The 23,072-nt window shown below is 40.0% G+C and overlaps 1 protein-coding gene across 1 annotated transcript in view; it reads right to left on the minus strand.

Annotated features, from left to right (window-relative positions):
* The window catches only part of SEC63 (SEC63 homolog, protein translocation regulator), a 56,899-nt gene extending 38,250 nt beyond the window's left edge, over nucleotides 1-18,649 (minus strand). Inside the window, exons 1-3 of the mRNA XM_066315219.1 lie at nucleotides 18,461-18,649; nucleotides 1,552-1,651; nucleotides 586-700 (exon numbers count right to left, since the gene is read on the minus strand). Of these exons, the coding sequence (XP_066171316.1) occupies nucleotides 586-700; nucleotides 1,552-1,651; nucleotides 18,461-18,584 (339 nt within the window). The 5' untranslated portion in view covers nucleotides 18,585-18,649. The remainder of the gene's footprint in view (nucleotides 1-585; nucleotides 701-1,551; nucleotides 1,652-18,460) is intronic.
* Between the last annotated feature and the right edge of the window lie 4,423 nt (nucleotides 18,650-23,072).

The raw sequence follows: 23,072 nt of genomic DNA on the forward strand, positions 1-23,072 counted from the left end.
TTTCTTTTTTTTTAATCCCAGTTTAATAAACCTATTGGCTGGGATCATTATTTAGAATTTGTTGTCAGCATCCACAGATACAACCAAGATTCAAGCTAGCATGCACTACATTAAAATGTGCATCACCAACACCCTTCTGTGAAACCTTTCATTTACAAATACTGCTCTGTACAGAAACTGTAAATCAAACAAATTCACATTCTTGTTTATACAGTTTCTTCAGCATCCCTGAAAGTGCCTATTGAGAAGATTTACACAGGGCATACAAAACAGATTTTTTTTTTGTTTTCCTGTACAGAGAGAAAAACGACATCAGAATAAGATTTTTAAAAACCCACCTAAGTACATTAGTAGAATTTTGAAGGAGCTAGATACAGAAGTTATAAATTGGTACAGATATAGGCAAAAAACAAATAACTATCTTTATAACATACAGCATCTACTTTCAAATGCCAAAAAAGAACAAAAACAAGAGATAAATTCACTAAACTTACTTTGTTTAGAAAAAACAGTCTAAGATTAGACATCTACACACAGAATATACAGTTACAGTAGTACAGACTAGTAAAAGATGGTATTACTTACAGGATCCAAATGTAACACTTCATAAGGGTTGTATTCTTGATACTCTCTGTCTGTTTTGGAAACCTTGTATGCAAGGAACAAAAATAATGCCCAGCCAGCAAGGAGGACTATTTTCCTGTTTGTAAGAAAAGAATTTTTTAAATACACAAATCTACTTCCTCTAGCACCATTCTAGTAACATTAGAAGCCATCTTATTATCACTCTTCAAGAAACAGTATTAAAGCAAGAAACAGTACACCAGGTACTAGTATTTCAGTTATAATACTCAGTTTTCAGCAAAATATCACTTTTCCTCCTAGTTTTTAACAAGGACAACTCTCTACCACAAAGTCTCTTTCTATTCTTTAACTGTTTATCCTCAGCAGGTACACATTATTATTTCCTATTTTTAAAGGATGTTTTTAACTAGGTCCCAGAGAATATGTTAAAAAAAAAAAAAAAAAAAAAAAAAAAAAAAAAAAAAAAAAAACCACAAAAAAACACCATGAAAAGCTGACACAGGTGCATATCAGACAGCAAAATATTTGAGAGTGGGAGTAACAAGGAACTGATGGATATAAAGCTTTCACCTTCAAACATACAAAGTTATTATTCTTTTATATTTGCATATATATGTTTACATATTAAATATTTAAATCAAAAGATTGCACTAGCACTACTAATTTCAGTGAGAGAATTACTTTTTGAACAAACAAATATATTCTTTTATTTTTTTACAGCTGAGGCTCACTGGTCTCATTTCTCAGATATTTTATACAGGACAAACAGCATGCATCTTGATTTCAAGCCCTAGCAGACAATAATGATTACCAATTAATTATTCAAATATAGCAGATTGCAAATATCTCTTTAGTGACACAAATGTAACTAATTCCTGCTTTGACTACAAAACAATTCATTTCCATCTTTAAAAAAAAAAGTAAGAATTGCTTTACTAGAAAGTCATGCAAACGAAACGTACGTACTTCACTGTAGGAATTATGTTCTGCTGTGGTTTTAGCAGTCGCAAGCGGTACCACAAACACCTTCCATACACGTTCCTTATATTCTTTAATCGAATTTGTTCTATAAAAATAGAGAGATTGTGATTAACCAAGCTGACAAAATACAGAACAACATGCTTAGCTCACCTCGAGCAGGCAGCACAAGGTTAGCTGGAGGACTAACACAAGGTCCAGCACGACCAGAGGAAAGAATGCTTTTAATCCATTTAAGTGACACTGCACATGCATGAACACAAAAAGTTGGTCAGATTACTCTCTCTACCTAAAAGGAACCCATTCTATTTTCTATATGTCACAGAGTAACCATCACATGTGAATCCAGCCTTTGCCTAACATGCATCTGTAAACTTTGCTTCTACCACGCTCAAGTCCAAGTTTCCCATTTCAGTACGTCAGCTACCGCATGCAGGAAAAACAAACAGACAAACAGAATGCAACCCACAGGCAAACTGGTGTTTGTGTACAAATAAAGAGTATATCAGGAGCAACAGCCTCTTCCTCAATACAAAATATGAGGCATTTTCTTCCTCCTTGTGACATCTGCTTTTTAAGCTGCCTTCATTTAAGTTCTTCTGCTTAAGGGTAAAAGGAAGGAAGATTAAGATAACAGCCACTTGTAAGCCATGCAGCTCAGTAATATACGCCTTCAGCAAGGGAGTTTTCACTCCCTTGATGGAGCTGGAAGGAAATTGCACTTACACTGTCAAACTCACTACGATAAACCATGGAAGCTCATGGAAGTTAAGAGAGTTTTAATTGTATAGCAGAGCTAATCAGAACCAACTCAGCCTTGGTCCAGGAATTTTTTTATTATGAAAAGTATAGTGGGAAGCAAATAACTTGTACAGAATTTCTCCATATATTGAATTTATATGTTATAATTAAACTCCTGTTTAAGTAACTTGTCTATACATAACATATGCAGTCTGACCTGTAACACTTCTGAAGTTAGGATGTCATTGTAATTACCTTACTTGAGAAAGAGTAAGATCGCTCAGCCCTTTTCAGATTAAAGAAAAAGAATCAAGACAAAAGAAAATTCATCCTGTGTCAATACACTTAGATATTGCTGGTGAACAAAACTGAAAAGACAATCATGAATTATATAAATATAGAAATTATATTAACAACTTTGATCCAACACACATGTCAGTCATATCCTACTAAGCCTTAAATCTCAACTTAGCACTTTTGATCAGGTGATGCCCTCATGGAATCACAGGATGGTTTGGGTTGGATGGGACCTTAGATATCCTGTAGTTCCAACCACCCAGCTATGGACAGGGATGCCACCCACTAGACCAGGCTGCTCAGAGCCCCATCCAGCCTGGTGTTGACCTCACCTTAATTAAAATAGCAGTTATGATACATGAAGACATTTTTATCTGGCTGATTTCTAAAAGGTAATAGTGGAAGACAGTGACAACATCTATTTAGTTATCTTGAAGGTGTTGGAAGGTGGGATACGGTGTTGATCTACTCGAATTTCTAGGCAAGCACACAATTCAGACGAAACACATAGAATTCAAATAGCAATCACCAAACTCTGAGGCTGGAGAAAGATGACCATTGTGCTTCACACCAACTAGGAGTTCAGATTAAAGGCAGATTAGATGTGAGCTCTGGATGGTATTTCAAACTCTGGCTGATTTGGCAGAAACAGAGTGGGAACACGGATGACGTGTGGCCACCCATGAACTAGTAAAGCAGACAACGATTAAAAGTTTGTACAGAAAAGGTACAGAAAAAAGTGTTATCACCTTACTCTGAACTACCTAATTATACAGAGTATAGCTTCCCCCAAACTTGACATGACATTAAACAGTTTGATGCAATTCCTGTGAAGATTATATAGTAGTTCCATCACCCCTGAAGACAGAGAGAGATTATCAAGGATAATTCAATCCCCTGCATCTCACTGAACTCTTCCCATGCTTCAAAATAAGCTTCCAAACTTCTCACACTGTTTTGTGCAACAGATAAACCACACAAGTATTTTGCAGCTCTCCCAATCTGCAAAGATTGTTCACATACCTAAAACACAAAACTTTCTAAACAAAAAAGAATATGACTAAAACTTGGTTATGCAATCCCCCATTTAGTTTAACTTATGTAAGGCTTTAGAAAGCACTGTAAAGGAAAAATTCAGCAGACAATGAAAACATTGAAAATGCAACTCTCACTGCCTACCAGTAGAACATAAATTAATTTGACGTTTTGTCTTGGCTTTTTTTATTTTAAGACAATTGTAGGAGATGTCTCTTGGTTTAAAACTGGATTCACCACAATCAGAAGTTAACTGTAACATAAAATTAAATTAGAAACTTAAAGCAAAATAAAAGAGACAGAACTAAACAAAGAATTTGCATTTTAAAAAAACCCCAAACCAAACAAACAAACAAAAAGAAAAGAAAAAAAACCACCAACCCAACCAACCAAACTTGATGCCATTAAAGACTACACTGACAACAAAGTCACGAGGACGAAAAAGCTTTGCAACAGAAAGGGGGAAGAAAGTCCATACTGTGCTGCTTTCATAAAAAATTACTGATTATACTTGAATAAATCAGGCATCAGAAGACTCAGAGAAGACACACGTGCTTAAGCCTAAATGACTTATTTCAAATACTCTCAATCAATTCAGTTGTTTGGTGCTGAAGCAAGATGAAACCAACTGTTCATCAATTCAACAACACGGACCCAGATGAGCACCTGAACCTCCTAAGTGCTTCTGCTAAGATTTTGATGTTTTACCAAACTACACAACCTTCTGTGCCTTGACTTCAAAGACCTATGCCACAATGCCCCACTTCTCAAACCTGTCAACTGTCCAGCCCTCCAAGGACCAGATGACTCTCTCTTTTCCCCACTCTCCCTACTCACTTTTCTCCACATTCTTTTCCCCACTTCCCCACTCACTTTTCCCCACATTCTCCCTACGTTCTATTCTACGTTCAGTACGTTCTATCTCACCATGCCAAAAACCTTCCAAAAATGCCTTAGAGGAAGGCACCTTGTAGAAACAAAACATAGTTGAGCAAGATAAACTGAAGAGCTGACAGAAAGTAAAATAAAAATTGACCACTAAATGTGGTTTACAATAATCACTGAATTGAGGTTTTGGAACAGCTTTCCAGTAACAGCTGCAGAAGACATGTTTTGTGCCCAATCTGCACAATAGCATCTAACAAAAAAAAACCAACCTGAAAACATCAACCTGAGCCAAGCAGTATGAGCAAAAATTAAGCCCTTTGAATACTTGGCAAATGGAGTCCCGGAACTGCTGCGCTGTACCAGGAGACCTCTTCAGCCAAGCACCAAGTTAAGGCACAGTGCTAAGTAGCCACTGCTTTTTTTACACATGCCTCTGAACAACTCTGGATCAAATTTAATTACAGTTGATCAAACAATATCAAAGCAAAAGCATCTTATTAACCTTTTTTTGATCTTTGGATAGCAATGGTCTCATTTGAGTAACAATCCCAACAGGAAACAGTGCACTAAAAAGATGAATGATTGTTTACAATTATCTGTTCAGAACATAAAGAAAAAATCAAAATCTACCCATACTGAGGCTGAAGTCCAGACTATTCAAACTATTTGGAGCTATCCTGAGGCACTTCTTCTGTTTATATCATCATTAACACATGTTAATTTGTGGAATTCAAAAACAGGCACCTACTTGGAAAAAAGAAGGAGCAATACAGACAGCATAACTCCCTGTTTAAGCAGAAAGCCACCGGCAAAATACCATACTAAGAAAGCTATATTCCTACTGTATCCAGGAAAAACAGGTTTCCTGTTTATTTACAGACAAAGCCTGCAATTGCACCAAAGAAAATACTTATCATATTAGGAAGACAATGGTTGCAGGAAAAAGAAAAAGGGGGGAAAAAATGAGTGAGCAAAATTAAAAAGTAGAGAAGAAAAAAATTTTAAAAAATTATAAAATTAGAAAAATTAAAAAAAAAAAAAAAAACCACCGAAGACAAACAAACAAGGGCTTGCAAAGGACAGAATACTAGATAATTTCAGTGCTTAACAAAAGCAGCAACTTATTCCTAATGAGCAAGTTGTGGATAAAACAGATCTTTTTTGCTTTGCCTTTGTCTGACAAAAGGAGCTTCCTTTTTACACAAGTGAATTTACCACACCACAAAACTGGCCCACTCCCCTGCAATATCCTGCCGACCCTAATCACACTGGAGTGAATACCTTACACAATCCTCAAGGCAAAGCTTTGCAGTGAAATATGAATTGCACTTTCTCTGGATCTCAGCTCTGGAATCCATATTCTGTCAGGGAAAGAGGTTCAGAGTTTTAAAAGCAGACAAGCAGAGTTCTCTTGTTTCTTCTCAGTCCAGATCATGGCCTCCCATTACAGTGTAAGAGCACTTCAGACAGCATCCTTTGATATGAGATTACAGGGAGACAAGTGTGTGTGGGGTGGGAGGAAATGCTTTTCCTCCAGTCAAAACCACTTCTCATTCGATGGGCAAAACCCTCCACAATAGTGAATCTCTCCTACAGTTTTAGGAATAGGTATTAAAGAGCCTTGGAAAGCAAAGGTATAATGCACCCATGGGCTTTTGAGTAAATCTCACTAACACTAACCCATGCATCAAGATACTGCTAAAGCACCCCTCTCACACAGGGATTAGACTGCCACTTCATTCCTGTAAATAATCTGGGAAGGCATCCCATGCTTGCTTTATTTCCCTCCACATTGCTCTCGATGCATCCAAAGTTCCTGAGATTCACAAGCAGATTTTCCCCAATACAATTCTTACTCACAAGGGCTCTCACAAGTGCATATTATAGTAACATAAAAGAAGTACATGAATATCCAGGCAAAACTACATTTTAATATACTTTTGAAGTTCAAGAAATGTAACTAGTACTGATACAAAAGAAAATCTGAGTGTCATCTCTTTCACAACTTTGTCAGAGACCTTACAGAAGTTTAGGCAGATGACATAGGCTGGTATTCCCTTGTTGACTTATTCCATACTCCAGGCATCAAAACGGGTATGAGCAGAAAATGTTTAAGTAAATAATTGACTTCTCTTGATCAGAACTCATGCAAAACCTCTTGAATATCCAGTTCTTTAAGCCAGAGGCATCTGCTTATTCTGCATGGATAAACCACACAGTTCATGAGTAAAACAGAACAACCTAATGGATTGGAAAGGGTGAAAAAGACCTCAGGACATCACCTAATCAACCCTGCTGCTGAGAGTCAACAAAGCAGCTGCTCAAGGTCTGGCTGTAGGCCTTTGCAGTAGCTTCAAAGACAGCTCACTGTGCCTCTGAACAACCTATTCTACAGTTTGACCATCCTCATGGGGCAAAAATTTCTCATGTCTGTCTCAACCTCTGTTCTGATTTACCAATCACCCAGTGGGTGAGGACACAGGACAGAATGAAGCTTATTACAGGTTGGGTTTCCCATTTCCAGAGATTACATTCAACCTGTGTTTACAACTAAGTCATGTCTGGCTTAAGTTTGAAGTTCACCCATCTGACATACTTGGTTCCAAAGAAACAGGAGGATACACCAAATCCTCAGGAATGCTTGACAAAAATTACCCCTGCCTAGACCTACTATTTTTGTTTCAGAATCTGGAGGTTGCAAAAGGTGCTTAAAATTATAAAAAAACACCTAAGGGGAGATTATTTTTTATCCTTCTGAGAAAAAAGAAAAGATTACACATTTATTGTTATTGGAGACAGGTAATTATAGAAGAGAGAGAACGGAAAGAGGTACAGCTACAATTATATTGAGAAGTTTCAACCTCCAGAATCTTCTTTCAGCTGCAACAAACAAAGGTCAATTTCAGGGAAAAAAATACCACAAATAAGACTATTTGCATCGGTATTTATATCTAAAGCATATAAAAGTTTTAAAGTCTCAGTCAATTTTTACTTGCCAAAAGCTAATATCCAGAATATGTGGAAGCCACCAGTTTTCCATTATTTTACCTCAGACTGCAGGAAAGAACAGAAATACTTCCTAGCCTTCTGTGTTCTTTCTACCTTCAGCTACTTGCAAAAGCAAAGTCACATAGTCTAAAATACAGCTCCAGTGGACTCTGTCATAAAAAGAAATAGAAGGAGGTGCAAATGAAATATTATGCCCACCAAGCTGCAGGCAATTCATCCAAAGGAGAATGGTTTTGAAAGAAAATTACTTCTTTCAGCAAGGAACACAGAATGACACAGTTCTGCAGCCCTAGGAAATGCCAAGACCACTTTAAAACCAGACTTTCACAAAACTCATTTGTAGTGTGGCATCCTCTCTCCTCACTTGAACGGAAAACTTGTACCTGTGGAAAGCACGAAGAGGTGCAAGTAACACACACATTATGCAAGTCTTGAGTAAAGGTTGCAGGCCAGGGATAGCATGGCTCTAAGCATTACATCTCTTCTGTTAAAACTGATGGCAACAGGCTCAGTTTAAACACTCTCAAGAGTTTACAGGTTCGCTGGATTTTATTCAGGGTTCTATTGTTTTAATCCTCTAAACTGTATACTTAAGTAGGCTCCTATTTACTTTCAACAGTTATGTATATATATGTTTATATATATATGCAAAATATGAACCCCTTAGCTTTTTCCTACTTGAACAGTAACAGAAATTAAATAATTGTACAAACAACCTATTTACTGAGCTCTTGAACGGAGGCTCTCCAAACAAATTTACCTTCTTAAGCACACAACTATTTCTCAGATAAGAGATGAAGTAAGAAAAGGCCACCCTACTGTTTCACTAGGCCATCAATGCTTAACTCAATTGACATTTTCCTTGATAATTATTATAAAATATGAGTCCACATGGATATAATATGTTATCTGAGAATAATTTAAAAAGTCACAGGATTATGAACAAAACTACACACTTACTTTCAAAAAAGACACTGACAAACACTTACAACTATGTTGTGAAAGCAGTGAGCTATCTTTGCCACCAAGTAAGAGGCAGGATTGAAACTTGCAGCAAACCCACAAAGTCAGCAGCTCCTCTGAAATACTGAGTAATCTCAACTTTATTATAATAGGATTGAGTTCTACTGTAAAACCCCAAATTAAGAGGCATGAAGCAAATTAAATTGATTTTAAAGTGTTCTGAAATGCTGTTGTTTAAATGCAAAAGCCTTCAAATAAGCAGTAGTGTTCGCATTAAGATTATTTTTTTTAAAAGATAAATTAAAAATGAAAAGCACTTTTCAGGACTTTGAATAGTCCATAGCAGTGAAGAATTAAACCACCTGATAGATGCTTTCTAACTTTAATGTCTATCATTATAAGAATTGTCCTCATTATCCTCATTATTTATCTATAAAGAGGTCATGTCCAGGTTAGCCTCTTAACTAAAACATTTATAGCTGAATAATCTCACCCTAGTTGTTTTCAAAGAGACTTTTCTCTATAGTAAATATTCACAGAAATAAGCCAAAAAAATCATGTGTTTTGAGTAACATGTTAAGTATTAAAACCCCAAGCAGTTTATTAACTACAAAGAGACCTGTGAAAGACTTCACAGCAAGGCTGATTTTTTCCAGAGCATGTTTTGCAGCAACTAGATAAAGCTTAAAAGGAACAAAAAGTATCCTAACTTTCCATTCCCACAATTCCACACATATTTGCCGACCAAAAGATAGCATTTGATACTAACAGCTTAAAAAAAACAGCAACATAAGACAATTCAATATCTTGAAAGTTCACTTCTTTTCAGAGTTTACTGACTCAAGCTTTCTATTTACAGTCAGCCAGGCACAGTTCCACATTACACTACTGCAAATCAAGCCATTTCCAAACCTTCTCCTTCCTTTTAGTGTCCTGCCTCATTTGTACCGGCAAAACTGTCAGTGGAACTAACTACAATAACCTTTAAGCCCTATCATCTAAATGACCAAATTCATAGTAGGGCTGGATTTATAGGTGTATTGCAAGGCTTTAATAGAATCTGAGAGGAATCAGAAGACTGGACATTTTACTATGGAAAAACACCCACATGAGTCAAGGTTAACAATTTTAGATGAAGGCAACAACAATGCTGGGCTCCAAGATTACACAGTCTTAACTATTAGCTTAATGTTATCAGTCTGGCGTGGGGAGGAAACCAGAACACATTCAATCCAAAACAAATGTAAACAAAAGTCTCTTAGAATATCACCAACCATTAAAAATGCTTGTAGTCAGTATTATTCTGATGCATGCCCTGAAGAAACTCTAACAAAGGATAGAATTAATGGACGCAAGGATAAGTACCATACATCCATTTATCATCAGTAGAGTCTTTGGTAAGCACCTTTCAAGGAAGTAAACATATGGAACAGACCCTGCTGGTACAGTCTGTGGCATCCAAAAGGCTTTTGAAACGTTTCTCTTACAAATCTTTCAGGACAACCATCTAACCTATTGCAAAAATGCATATGTGACTAGAAGACAGTGAACTGCCAATTCTCCCAGCACAAGGAAATCGCCAGGAGCACTGCAGGAATCTGTGTTGGAACTACAACACATTTCATTAATAAGTAATCTGACTAAAAGGGTGAGCAGTAAAATATAGCTTCTGGATGATATTAACTTATTCTAGGTAACAAGGACAAGGGCTTCCTGAAGAATTGTAAAGATCAAGCAAGTGCACTTCTGAATGGCACATGAAATTGAGAGTATGAAAACGTAAAATGCAGTGAGGGCTGTCCTAATTCTACGTATACAAGGATGAGCCCAAGGCTGACCATTATCTCTCAGAAATGCAATCCTGGTGTTGTGAGAACCTGTTCTATGTACACCTCAGCTGAATGCTTATTACTAATAAAAATCAGAGCATGTGTTTAGAGCATCCCTACAAGAAAAGGAAGGGATTATTACTCTACCACATAAACCGGAGGTATGTGCAACCTTGAGGCTGTACATACCTCAAGTATGATGCACAGTCCCAGTCCTCATCTCTTAAAGAAGGACAATCAAAAAAACACTCAATTAGGATGAACAAGGGCCATCAAACATATAAGCAGATTTATGTCCAAAATGTAATTTACAAATCTTCCAGCTGAGAGAGTAAAGTGCAAGAAGAGCTAATGGAAGGCTGTAAGAAACCCTAAGTGACAGCTAGGACTGAACATTTACTGCCTCTTCCAGTAGAGCAAATAAGAATCATTAAGCAACACCAGAAGCAGCTGCAAAACAAACATGATTGATTATCTGTGGTGTGGGCAGCAGATAAGGTGACCACCCCCCACACAGGATGGTATGGATGTTATACCAAAAGTTACTGAACTCAAAACCACTGGAAACACAGAGAATATGCAAAGAAAGCACCACTTATGGTTGTCCTGTTACTGCCTCCTTAAGGCAATTATTTCTGTAATAGTACATAAAAAACCTGATCTGACCCAGTATGTCCATTCTTTTGTTTCTAAAGAAAAAAGGGTATTTGAAACTTCATTGGTAAGGTAAGTCTTTGCAGAAGCCACAGTGCTTACAAATAACCTAGTTTCAAACAGTTCATCCAGTCAAGCAGGATAAAGGAATCTTCTGAATTTAAAATGCTTGTAAGCAATTTCCTGTAAAAGATAAATACTAGGTGAAAATCTGAGAACACCTCTTAAATCTTCTTAATTGTATACTTATTTAAAAACTGGTGCAGACACTAATCTTTTTGCTCAGGAAAGAAATCAGGTACCTGTTTTGTGCTCTTGTACCTGGACCTTGCTCTTGATATTTCTAGCCAGCACAACCCTCCTCACCACAAAACGGAGATGTGTCAGGCCTGGCTAGTAAAGGAGGGAAAGGCCTGTAAAGCCCAGAACAGGAGAAAGCAGCACCACAGAGGGCAAGGATGCAGCATCAGCCCCAGTAGAGACTTGATCAAATTGTTGCAGATCTGAACCCTTCTTCACAAGCATGAATTTGAAACACAAGTTTAAAAAACAAAAAGAAACCACACCCAACAAACCAAAAAAACCCAAACTATGGAATCACTATTGATTCTATTCCTTGTCATTTACCTTACTTCTTTCTCAAAATTCCTGCTCCTTCTCCAGGAACAGTTTAGCTGCCCATGAAACCATAATTGAATCTAATTCTCTAATCCATATATCCTGGTAGTTTAGAGTCATCGCTGCGAGTAGTCAAGATAACCTTGCGGCAACTATTAAATGAACAAAGCACATAATAAAACCTTCAGTACACTGTTTTCATAAGTTTCCATAACGTAGGATGAACTTTTCAAAAACAGAAACTACTTTATTTTTATGTACATGTAATGAAATATAAAATTCTTGTAATGGCTTGATCTTTAACTTGCCACAAAAAAGCTTTTCAGCATTTTGTATTCTGCACAGTCTTGAAGCTACTCAACTAATCTCTAATATAGAACTATTAATTTTATTTTGCTGCTAGGACGCTATAGTGGTTACAGTAAGATTACAATACTTTTTAAAAATTCCATGGAAAGACTGGCTTTTTTTTTTTCTTCAAATAACAGAGTAGTTTGAATAACTCTGTGCAAATGCTTTGTTTTGACAAATATTTAAGAGACAACTGCTAAGCATTACTAGTGGCATCTCAAGATGTTTGCCCCTTCTTCAAACGTTTCTCAAAAAAAACCTACTCCTTCAAAACAACAACATAGTAAAAAAAATTGACAAAACAAAGTACCACCTTTACATTATATTCTGCCTTTAAACAGTATCCTAATAAACTGTATTTTTCTGGTTTTGAAATGGTTTAAGTCAACCATGGTACACTCATTCACTCAAAAACCTCAACTTGTATGTAATAACAGTCCTTAAATGCGTAACTGAGTTTCACGGACTCTCCTCCCACTTCCTGACACAAAGAGGAAAGGTTATATTTAACAGGAAAGGATAAGCACAAACATATGGGCACAAAATGCTTATATTCACAGATATCAAGTTTTCCCACCCATACTTATCCACCACATTAGCAATAAGCATGTCATCCTGTCCTTTTATCCTGTTCTTTACCAGCATCCTGTACCTCATCCTGAATTACCAAATACCAAAATGCTGTGAAATACTTTGGAGCAAGGTTAATGAGATTTCAGCGAGCTGTGGGCAAGGACAAGCATCACAGTTAACCCACTCCAACCAATCTTATCTCACACCAGAGGATTAGAAGCATCACAGAAGAATTTTACCCAGAGTGGGAGCAGCAGCAATGCTGCTTCCTCTCCCCCAGCTGCTGTGAGGTACAAGGGCTCATTACTCCATTACAGATAAAACTGAAGAAGTGCTGCTGCATTCACAGCACTGGCTTGAGTCACGTCCAAATTGCACACTCACTGTTTGTCCTCAGCCAAATAAACTTCACAGCCTTAGTTCTCCCACCTGCTTCTTAAAGCAGAGGTTTAATATGAGAATCTCTGAGGTCAGCCTCAACACACAAAGATGAAAACTACACCAAAACATTATAGAAAAACCTTCATTATTGACAGTACTACACAGAGATATCCAGTATAGTGGGCAGATACGCTGAGAAGTATGGTTCCTAAGACAACAAACCTTTACAGAACAACTTTCTCAGGACTTTTGATCAAGGTTTTGAATGTGAGTGCCAACTACTATCTACAGAAGTACACAAAAAAGCCCTGCTGCTTCAAAACAGCAACACAGTAAAAAAATTACAAAATAATATTAAGTATCAACATGATACTATACTCTCCCTTTTAACAGTCACCAAGTAAGCTATGTTTTTTAAATATTTCTGTGCTTTGACCAGCCTCAATACAAAAAAGGCTGGAATAGTACTAGGGTTCTCTAACTTCCTACGCTACTTCCTACAGGCACAGCAACTTCAAAGATGAGCAGAAAATTGCCTTCTTTAACCAGGTTTTTTTAAGGTTTTCTTTTTATTAGCCCAGTATCCTTCAAGAAAACTTTAGCAACAGCAACCACCACCACCACAAACAAACACACACCAAACAAATAATTTTTTTAAAAAACGAAACACCATAGACTTTGTATGGATTTCTATTATAATGAAAGTAAACTAAATAGCTTTTATCTATATCACATCAATACTTTTTTTTTAGATACAAAAATGCAGCCACTCATCTGGTTTTTTCCCCCCTTCCCTACAGCCGGTTTTACATTTTTCAACTTCAAGAAGGAAGATACTACAGTCTCTTTCTGCCAGAGAGGAGACTGCAAACTTCTATTAGAGTTATCCTTGCATGCACAGCTGTTATTCTTTGGGGTTTTGAAATGTTTTTACCATCTTGTTTTGTTCAAGTTACTATAAAAAAACTCAGGATAGATACTCTTATTCTTTTCATCAGCTTTGTAACAAATTTTGAATACCCAATACCCTTAAAAGGATAATTTATTGAATGTAAATAAACTAAAAAAGATGAAATAGCAAGCTTTCAGATACATGTACTTATCCACAAAGTACATGATAATCTATGACCACCTGTTTCAGCACAGCTTTATAATTATGTGTCTCAATCCAGCAGCACAGGTAGAAGTCAAAAAGTACACAAAGTTCAGCAAACACATCAGCATTGTGCAACAACTGCTGTATTATCCAACTACATTAATTCACCCCTTGTCGTCCATTTCCTTTCTAGATGCTGATGTTTAATCTACACAAGTTTACACCGAAACTTCAAAGCAAGTCCAACAACAGGAAGATACTTTGATGGACATTCCTCCACCACTAACTACTGAGGAAAAAAAAATAAAAATCTTTCTCTTCAACTCTCACTGTTAGTTTTTTGAAAAACAACTTGAACATTCCCATTGCAGAAAATATCTTCTACTTAGGAATGAATCTGACCCAGAATAACTTTCTGGCAACCATTTTTTTTGTTCCAAGAGCAGTCCTTGCAATGGTTTTTCTCACAGTAATTAGGCTAAATTTATACCAGTATTTTCCTAAAACAAAGGTAACCCAGAAAAAGTATGACTTTTTTTTAGTAATACAACATATATATATATATATATATATATATATATATACACACACATATATATGTTTTTAAGAAACAAGTCAAGGATAAACAATATAGCCTGAAGTCATATTCACCATCACCAACACTGAAAGAACCATATTTTTTTTTCCCTCGGTCACATCCTATACCATCCCAGGCACCCAGAGTCTTACAGAGAAACTAATACACATTAAAAGTAAGAAAAAAAAATAAGGGCCAAAAATTCATTTTAGCTAAAAATTACTTTCTTCCACTCCCATACACTGGTGCCCTACTTGGCACAAGGAATGGGGAGAAATAGAAGACTTAACTCTGCTAGAGCACTGCGACTTTGATGCAATTATGAAACTTCAGTCCAAGACACAAAACTGAACAATTAACCTCTTATAAAGGCCTTATTAGCTCTGGAGTGAACACCAGTGAGGTGAAGTCATTTTGACAAATCCAGTTTACAAAGTCAATTACCTGCTTGCTTAGTTTATCAAAGCTGAGGTAATGAAATTATGGGACAATTCACACGGTGACTAGCACACCACAGCAAAACCCTCCGAAATATTAGCATCAGCCCCTACTGCAGGATGCAGCAACACTTCATATGGACTCTTTCAGAATGCCTGGGAAAAGCAGGTTTAGACACTCAGGAACAAAAAAGCAGCTCAATTTTTTTCTCAGGACTTTAGAGACATAAGTTACATCATGCTGTTCTTCCAGACAGTAGGATTGAAAAGGCTTTCCAAAAGTTTATTATAAGAAGAACTAAAAGCAAAATGTTAATGGCTTGCCAAAAAACTATTCTACTACAAATCTGACACAACACGTTTTGAGTTTCCTCGAAGTAGAAAAGCAATATAGATCCAGGCCTACTTTCCATTCTTCACTATGGCAAAAACACTGAGCATTTTTTACAAAATTACAGCACAGAACAAATCCCATGATATTACAGGCCATCAGCAATTCCCAAATTTTTGCTGTACCTCTCCCTCCACTGGCACTGTCCTGTATCACATACCAGCAATCCATGGCAGCACATTTGTAGGTGGAAGCAGCAGGCACCAACGGCGTGTCCTTCCTGCAGTGAGCATTTCACCCTTGCATCAAGCCAGCTCTAGCCTGTTCTTACAACACAATGTGGCTGAAGCTCCACTTCCAACCCAGTTTTGACCAAAAAAGGAATCTGCTCTGTGTCTTTTGGATGCTCTGGTTTGCATTGCAAAGGGGTCTTGAAGTGGGGAGGACAAGCATCTGATTTGCTTCAAACGCTCCCACTGATCTGGTCTTCTTCACTCCCGCAGCTGGAGCTGTAAGAGCGCGCCAGCACAACTACACCTCACCAAGTCCACCAGGGGTGACAAACGCTGGGTTCTCTAAAACAGGTAGGGCAAAACAATTCCAGAACAAAAATGCTACTTGGTCCTACACACAGAGGGCAGCGGTCTCATTCCCTCTGGCCCAATACTGTGCCTCAGTACTGGAAACCCCACTCTAAACTAGCATCAAAATAACATCTCATATTAACATCTAGACATTTCTGCTCATCAAAGGAAGCAGGAGTTATTAGTGTTGAAAGATTTCTCTTCTGAAGACACAGGCCTTTTCTTAGGTTCTAAAATAAGTGGTTTTGCTGGTTTTTTAAACCAGCAAATTACTCTGAAAACAAGAAGCGGCAGCTAAACAATTAAGTATTTTTCATCATCACAAGGTTTTAATTTATTTCTGAAATTTTGTTCAAATCCTGGAACAGGCATGGTCGAATACATACAAAAAGCTGTGAGAAAAATACTGAGAGGATTTTGCTGGAAATTACTTGCCTAAGAGCCATACACTTAAACAACTTGAACATCACAATGTTGTACTACTTAGCAGATTTACTTTGTAAGAACTTGCTCAGTAGATCAACATTAGTCCCAAATGATGATCTGCATGACACCTCAATTCTTTGTTTAAACAGAGCCTGCAGAACAGAACTCAATCAAGAGACTGTAGGCATGCCATTAATGCATATACTAACAACTGGACGACATTCACATTTTAAAATCCATTAAGACAATTATGAAGCAGAAATCATCCATCCATCTCCCTTCATTTCCATTGGTGATTTTCACTTAGTTGACTCATTTCTTCGCACCAAGAGCATAACAAAATCTACCTTTCGCTTTGGAAAGTATGGCTTAATGTAGCTTCATAACAATCTAGCACTGAATGCAGAATAATATGCAGAAGGCCCTCCATATACTGGATAATACCGGCTAGATGGAAAAAAATTAGTAATGTATTTAATGGCCTATTTGGAAACTGGGTGAAATCCATACAGCCAGTCCGAAGTCAGGTTTTAATTTTCTGCCATTCTGTAAGGATAGCTGAGGATCAACCATGTAAAGCTAGTAAAGTGCTTTCAAGTTTGACAGCATTTCTACAGCTTTTCCTGCTTCTGTCAGCCCCCTGAAAACATCACATATTGTCCCTGCTGGCCACATCATTCCACACAGCATCTCAGACAAGTCACAATCATTTTCCCAAGAAGCAGCTTCTAAGAACTACGGAGGAAGTAAAGCATTATTCAAGATAAAAAGTGATTTTTCTCCCCCACTGCCTCCCACCCTTTACCAGAACAAAAATAAAACAAAAATCTTCAGGTTTGGAAAAAGGTTACAGAAGTAATATTCCCTCTCTGATCCCCCGCTCCTCAAGAACAACCCAAAGATTACAAAACATCTTCAACAACAGTAACGCCTCCCTCTTGCAACAGTCAGGATGCAGAAAGAGGAGGCAGAGAAACCTTTCCTTTCAGCAGAGGGAACTAACTCCTCAGCTGTAACAACAGGTAGTAAGTAGCTGGAGGGCAGAGACCAATCCTCCAAAGATGTTCTCCAGCCAGGGCTCTGCCAGAAGCCACAGGCTGCAACCAAGACCGTGAACAGCTGTGATTTAGCACCAAAACAACATCTGTTCCATCCTACTCCTTACTAGAAGGTACAGGATTAAGATTTCATTGCTAGGAATTTCTTTTACATATAAAGCTAAGTTAAGCAGAAACTGGCAAGCTATTTAAAATGGCATCAAAGCCACTGAGTAACCACCAGAAACTGAACGCAAAAAGATGCAAGGAACAAAAGGGACTCTTCTCAGGCTGCAAAGCACAAGTGTTCTTAAGAGGTCAGTAGGTTTCTGCACTAGGAAACAGAATCAAGCATCTCTGTTTTACTCAGCATTTACCACCCAGCCTTTAAGCACAATTTCTACAGCCTTTTTAATGTCAGAACTGCTGTTAAAAACGTGTTCCCGTGCAGCCTCTCTACCAAAACGCCTTCTACTTCCAAGAATCGAGGGATGCAGGAAAGACAAAGTGGAAAATTACTTTGAAATAAAATTCTGAACTAGTGAAAGAAACTTTATAACACTGTTCAGGGATACAAAGCATCACCCCGAAGGGTGAAACAGAAACGTAGCACTTGGGATATTTTACTGATTCGCAATGGGAAAAAAAAAAAAAAAATCAATCCCCATTTTCGCATTCGCTGTGACCTTATGGCACATAAAAGCTGAGCCCGGTAACTTTTCCTCTTTGTCCCCAACTCAATAGCTTGTTCTTTCTCCACCATCAAAATTTAGGTCATCCGCCCTGAGACACTCCGGGAAGACAAGGGAAACCCCAAACCCCAAACAAAGCCCCGGAGCCCGGCGCAGCGATGACTCTGCAGGAGCCGGGCGGCTCCGGGGGCGGCGGGACCCCTGTACCGCTAAATGGCCGCCGGCGAGCGCGGCCGGGGCCGCCGCCCCTCCAGCGGGCCCCGGGGGGCGGGCAGGGCCGGACGGGCGCCCCGACAGCGGCGGCTCCGCGGCGGGCCCGGCCCGGCCCCGCTGTGCCGCGGCGCAGGAGCCGGCCGTGCCCGGGGTTGGGCCGCTCACCGGCGTGCTGGTCCCGCGGCCACAGGTAGTAGGTGGCGGGGATGACGATGAGCCCCACGAAGCTGGTGAGGAAGTAGAAGAACGTGTTGCCGCTGTCGTCGTACTGGAACTGCTGCCCCGCCATGGCCGCGCCGCCCGCCCGTCCCCGCCGCCGCTGCCGCCGGCGGCCCCCCGCTGTCGCCGCCCCGGGATCCCGCGAGATCGCAGGCGCGCCCGCCCTGCCCAGGCCGCGCAAGGAGACGTGTCACCGCTCAGCCACCATAGCCCGAGTGGCGTCACGGGCCCGCCCGCGCCCCGCCCGGCCGCCCATTGGCTCGGCCCAAAGCCCCGCCCCGCAGCAATCGCTAAAGCCCGGCATCCGGCCGGCCCGGCTGCTGCGGAACGGGCTTGGCTGTATGGGCTGGCTTCTCTGCTGAAGCTGGGCTGTCTCAGAGCAAGTGCCACAGATTCACACGTTCCTTAAGGCTGGAAGAGATTTCTGGATCTCTGCCAAGGAGCAGGTGACACAGGAACCCGCCAAAGTGGATTTGGGATGTCTCCAGAGAGGGAGAATCCACGGCCTGCCCGGGCAGCCTGTTCCAGTGCTTTGCGATCCTCCGTGTAAAGTTCTTTGTCATGTTGAGGTGGAACTTCTTGTGTTATAGTCCTCACTCTGTCGCACGGCACCACAGAAAAGACTCTGGCACCATCCTCTTGACAAGTGCCGTTGAGAAATGTGTGTGCATTGATGAGATCCACTCTCCATCTTCTCCAGACTAAACAGGCCCAGCTCCCTCAGTCTCTCCTCCGAGATGCTCCAGACCCCTCATGATCTCTGCTGGACCCTCCTCAGTATCTCCTTGTCTCTCTGGTACTGAAAAGCCCAAAACTGGGCACAGGACTCCAGGTGTGGCCTCCCTAGGGATGAGTAGAGAGGCAGGATCACCTCCCTTGACCTGCTGACCACACTCTTCCCAATGCACTCCAGGCCATGAGGGTGCTGCCAGCTCGTGGTCAGCTTGTCATCCACCAAGACTTACAGGTCCTTCTCCGCAGAGCTGTTCCCTAGCACATCAGTCCTCAGCCTGTACTGATACTTGAGGTTATTCCTCCCCAGGTACAGTATCCTACACTTGTCCTTGTTGAAGCTCATTAGGGTTCTCTCCACCTGATTCTCCAGCTTATCAAGGTTTTCTGAATCCATTCAGCAGGACAGGATTGATCCATATGGTTCTTGAGTATCTCCAGTGAGGGAGACCACGACGTCTCTGGGAAACCTGTTCCAATGCTCAGTCACCCGCACGTGAAGACATCCTGACTCATGTTTGTGTGTAACTTCCCGTGCATCAGTTTCTGCCTGTTGCCTCTTGTTCTGTTCTCAACAAGAAGAGCCTGGGAATAGGAAAGTATTTCAGACATAATACAGTTCTCAGAATTTGGAGGGTGGACCCTCAGCAAACACGTGAGAGCGAACATTTAAAATGTGTCTCATTCCAAATTTAGTTGCGGGGATGATCATGCTCTACAAGGGGTTTGACCCTAAAGGTGTGAAATCAAAAAGCAGGTACTGTGATGATTCTGTTCACAGAGTTAATGGCAAGTTACCTCTTTGAGGTCGACAAGATTGCTGATCATGCCTGTTTGGGGGAATATGTCCATCCCTACAGACTCACAGTCCACTGTACAGCCACCCATAACTTGGATCCTATAAAAAATCTCGCACCTTCAGTTCTTACAAGTTCAGGCTATGGGAGACCACGACACAGAAATGGTGATGACATCCCAGGTAAGACAAGCATTAGGCATACCTTGGAAAGAAGTTCTGTCCCAACATTAATGAAGACTGATAGGAGAAGTGGAGAGAAAGGTAACTCAGTGCCCCAACTAATGAGTAGCCCCAAATACCTTTGTGCCACAATATGGTAATCTGTGAATGGACAAAATCTCTAGTTTTTCTTGGAAATTATTTTGTGTTAATTAATTTTTTAAATAAAATATTCTAAATTTTTTAATTGATATGCTCTTGTAATTGCCTCTGGTTAGATCCTTGTAGAGTTCATAGCCAAAGTTTAAGATATTTCCTTCAATGTCTTTTGCTGTATACCCTGAGTATTGTACACTCTCTGCAAGGATGGCAGCTCTTGCAGTAGATGTTTTGGAAGGTCCCTGAACGCAGTAAAACTTACCACCCTCTGGGTTTCTAGTCCTTAATATTTTACAGCAAGGCAGTGAAAAGCTACTGTGCACAGTAATGAGGACATGACAAGTAAAAACCTACACATGTAATCAGAGCAGTTTTGTAGGCAGAGGAAATGCTCTTCCTCCGTGTTTATTTGCTGAGTTTGCTACTTTAGGCAGATAAAGGGACAGAGCTTTCACAGACCATTATGTTCCTGCAGGTTTGGTGAAAGCAGCCTGTTCGATGAGGAAGGCTTGTGAGGGCACCAGCTTGAAAGATGAGCAGTGGGTGAGCCAAGATCTAACAAGGCACTGTAAAATACATACAGGAAGCAGCATGAGTAAGTGCCCTGTTGAAAATCTCTGGTCAGTGCATTCAACAGATCACAGGAGCCAGATCAGGAGCAAAGCAGGCACTGCTCCTGTTGTAGATCATCAGATGGTTTCTTTATGCCATTGTTTCTGAATCCAGTTACACATTTTCTATCTGTTTTTGGCAACATCACTCTTTTGACCCCATTGGTGTGTGAGGGGATTGGTTGCCTGTGGCATTAGCTGACCTAGTGAGGGAATCATAAGGGGCTGCTTTCAGCCTTACGCCAGCCTGTTCCAGCTATTAGCCAGGGGCCACAGGAAAAAGAGAGCCAGAGAAAAAGAATTCCTACCATCAGGTAAAAACAACCCTAGCTCCTTGGCTTTAAGAAGCAGTGTGGTCCACTGCAGGTGAAGATAACATTATGGGATATCTTGATTAGGTAACGATTTGTAACCCCAGGGGAATCTGATCTTCCCAAAATGCTCTCAAAATACTTTAAGGACCTGTTATGTCAATTCCCAAAAGTGCCCTTTGTTTGCAACACAGCCCTGTCATGCTCCTAGCAGTGGCTGTGAGCCCTTCCACAGGAGCAGAGTCTGCACAGGTGGATCTGCAGCCATGGGGGCTGCCCCCAGCATCTCACAGTGCACTTCTGCCATCCACTTGGCTTCCCTTCAGCACCCTACACTAGCTTCAAATTATTCAGCATCTCACAGCTGGTCATTTGCACAGTGGTTTCACAGTCACCGGCACCTCTCCTGCATATCCCCTGCTGGTGTTTCTGATCTTGTGGGGCATTGTCATCTGCTGATTGCTTCTACCACATCTTCAGGCTTTTATCAGGCTTAGTTACAAAAGCGCAGGTGACTGAGTTCAATCTTACCTCGATCCCTAATCATACAAGCCAGGGACCCAAATTCCTGGCAGAAGAAAGTGTGCTTTGACAAGGTCCCAAAATCCCTGCTGAAGAAAAGCAGTGACAAACCTGGTATGGTGCCAAAGATGACAATCAGACTGGTTTAGTGAGTAGGAATGGTGAAACTTGGAACAGTTCAGCTGTAACAGATACGTACTTTCCAAACAGAACAGAAGATTTTATGACTGTAAAATGGAAATTAAAACCTAGCAGATATGCTGTACGCTGTGGGAATTTGTGTCCCACCTTCCTAATCTTCTCTGAGGTGATGGACTGCCTTCCCACCGTGGCTGACAGTCTGGAGAGCAGGGATCTCGGGAGGTAATGGCTGGCCGGCAGATGGTGCTGTGGAAATTACGCACAGCAGGCACCGAACAGGGCTCGGCTCTAGGCTTAGGAATCAGTAAGTGGGAAACAGACTCTTCTATTAAATCCTGTTTATTAACAGTGCTCCAGATCAAACTAGGCACCTCCGAAGATGGACCCGAACAAAGGAATTCCTTGGCAATTATTCCTTTACAATCTAAGTTCACCTTTCGTGTGACAGCTTGGACCAATGGTAATATTGGAGTCTGGGGTCTTCTTGCTTTTTATTGATTTTCTTGCCGTTTTGTTCGTAGGCAGTTCTAAGGGGCCATCTCCTTAGACAATACAGAGTGGTTCTGTATCCTGTTTCTCATCCTTTTAGGTGGTTTTCTTCTGGTCTATAGTTAGCTACTCGGCAAGCTGTAATAGGGATATCACAGCACATATACCACAATCTACAGGCTCTGCATACTCTATTAATGTTTGAACTGCTAGTGCTAAGCTGAAAATAACATTTTCTACAACAGTCCTCCCTTTGTTTTTATTAACATTGCTCTTATATGGTAGCAGAATACCCTAAGGTGTTGAGTACAGCAAGTGTCACCACATTTAATACAAACAAACATCATTACATCAAACATCAAAGATCATCATTAGAATTAATAACCTATAAAGAATTCGTTTTTCCCAAGCTCCTAATCTGGTACCCAGGAAGGGAGCCTTGCTGAATAATTGGTGAAGAAGTTACCATACTTCTTGGAATCTTGCTGAAATATTGTCAAATTATATTTTATGCATCAATTTTACCTGTTCCCACAACTTTGGACATTGGCTGAAGTCCTTTCACTTTGGTCCATGATATTGCTAACTGTGCATATGCCTCCCCTTGTGAATGTAAGAAAATTAAGCTGCTATCA

This window comes from Sylvia atricapilla, chromosome 3, assembly GCF_009819655.1.
Source record: "Sylvia atricapilla isolate bSylAtr1 chromosome 3, bSylAtr1.pri, whole genome shotgun sequence".
Taxonomy (NCBI): Eukaryota; Metazoa; Chordata; class Aves; order Passeriformes; family Sylviidae; genus Sylvia; species Sylvia atricapilla.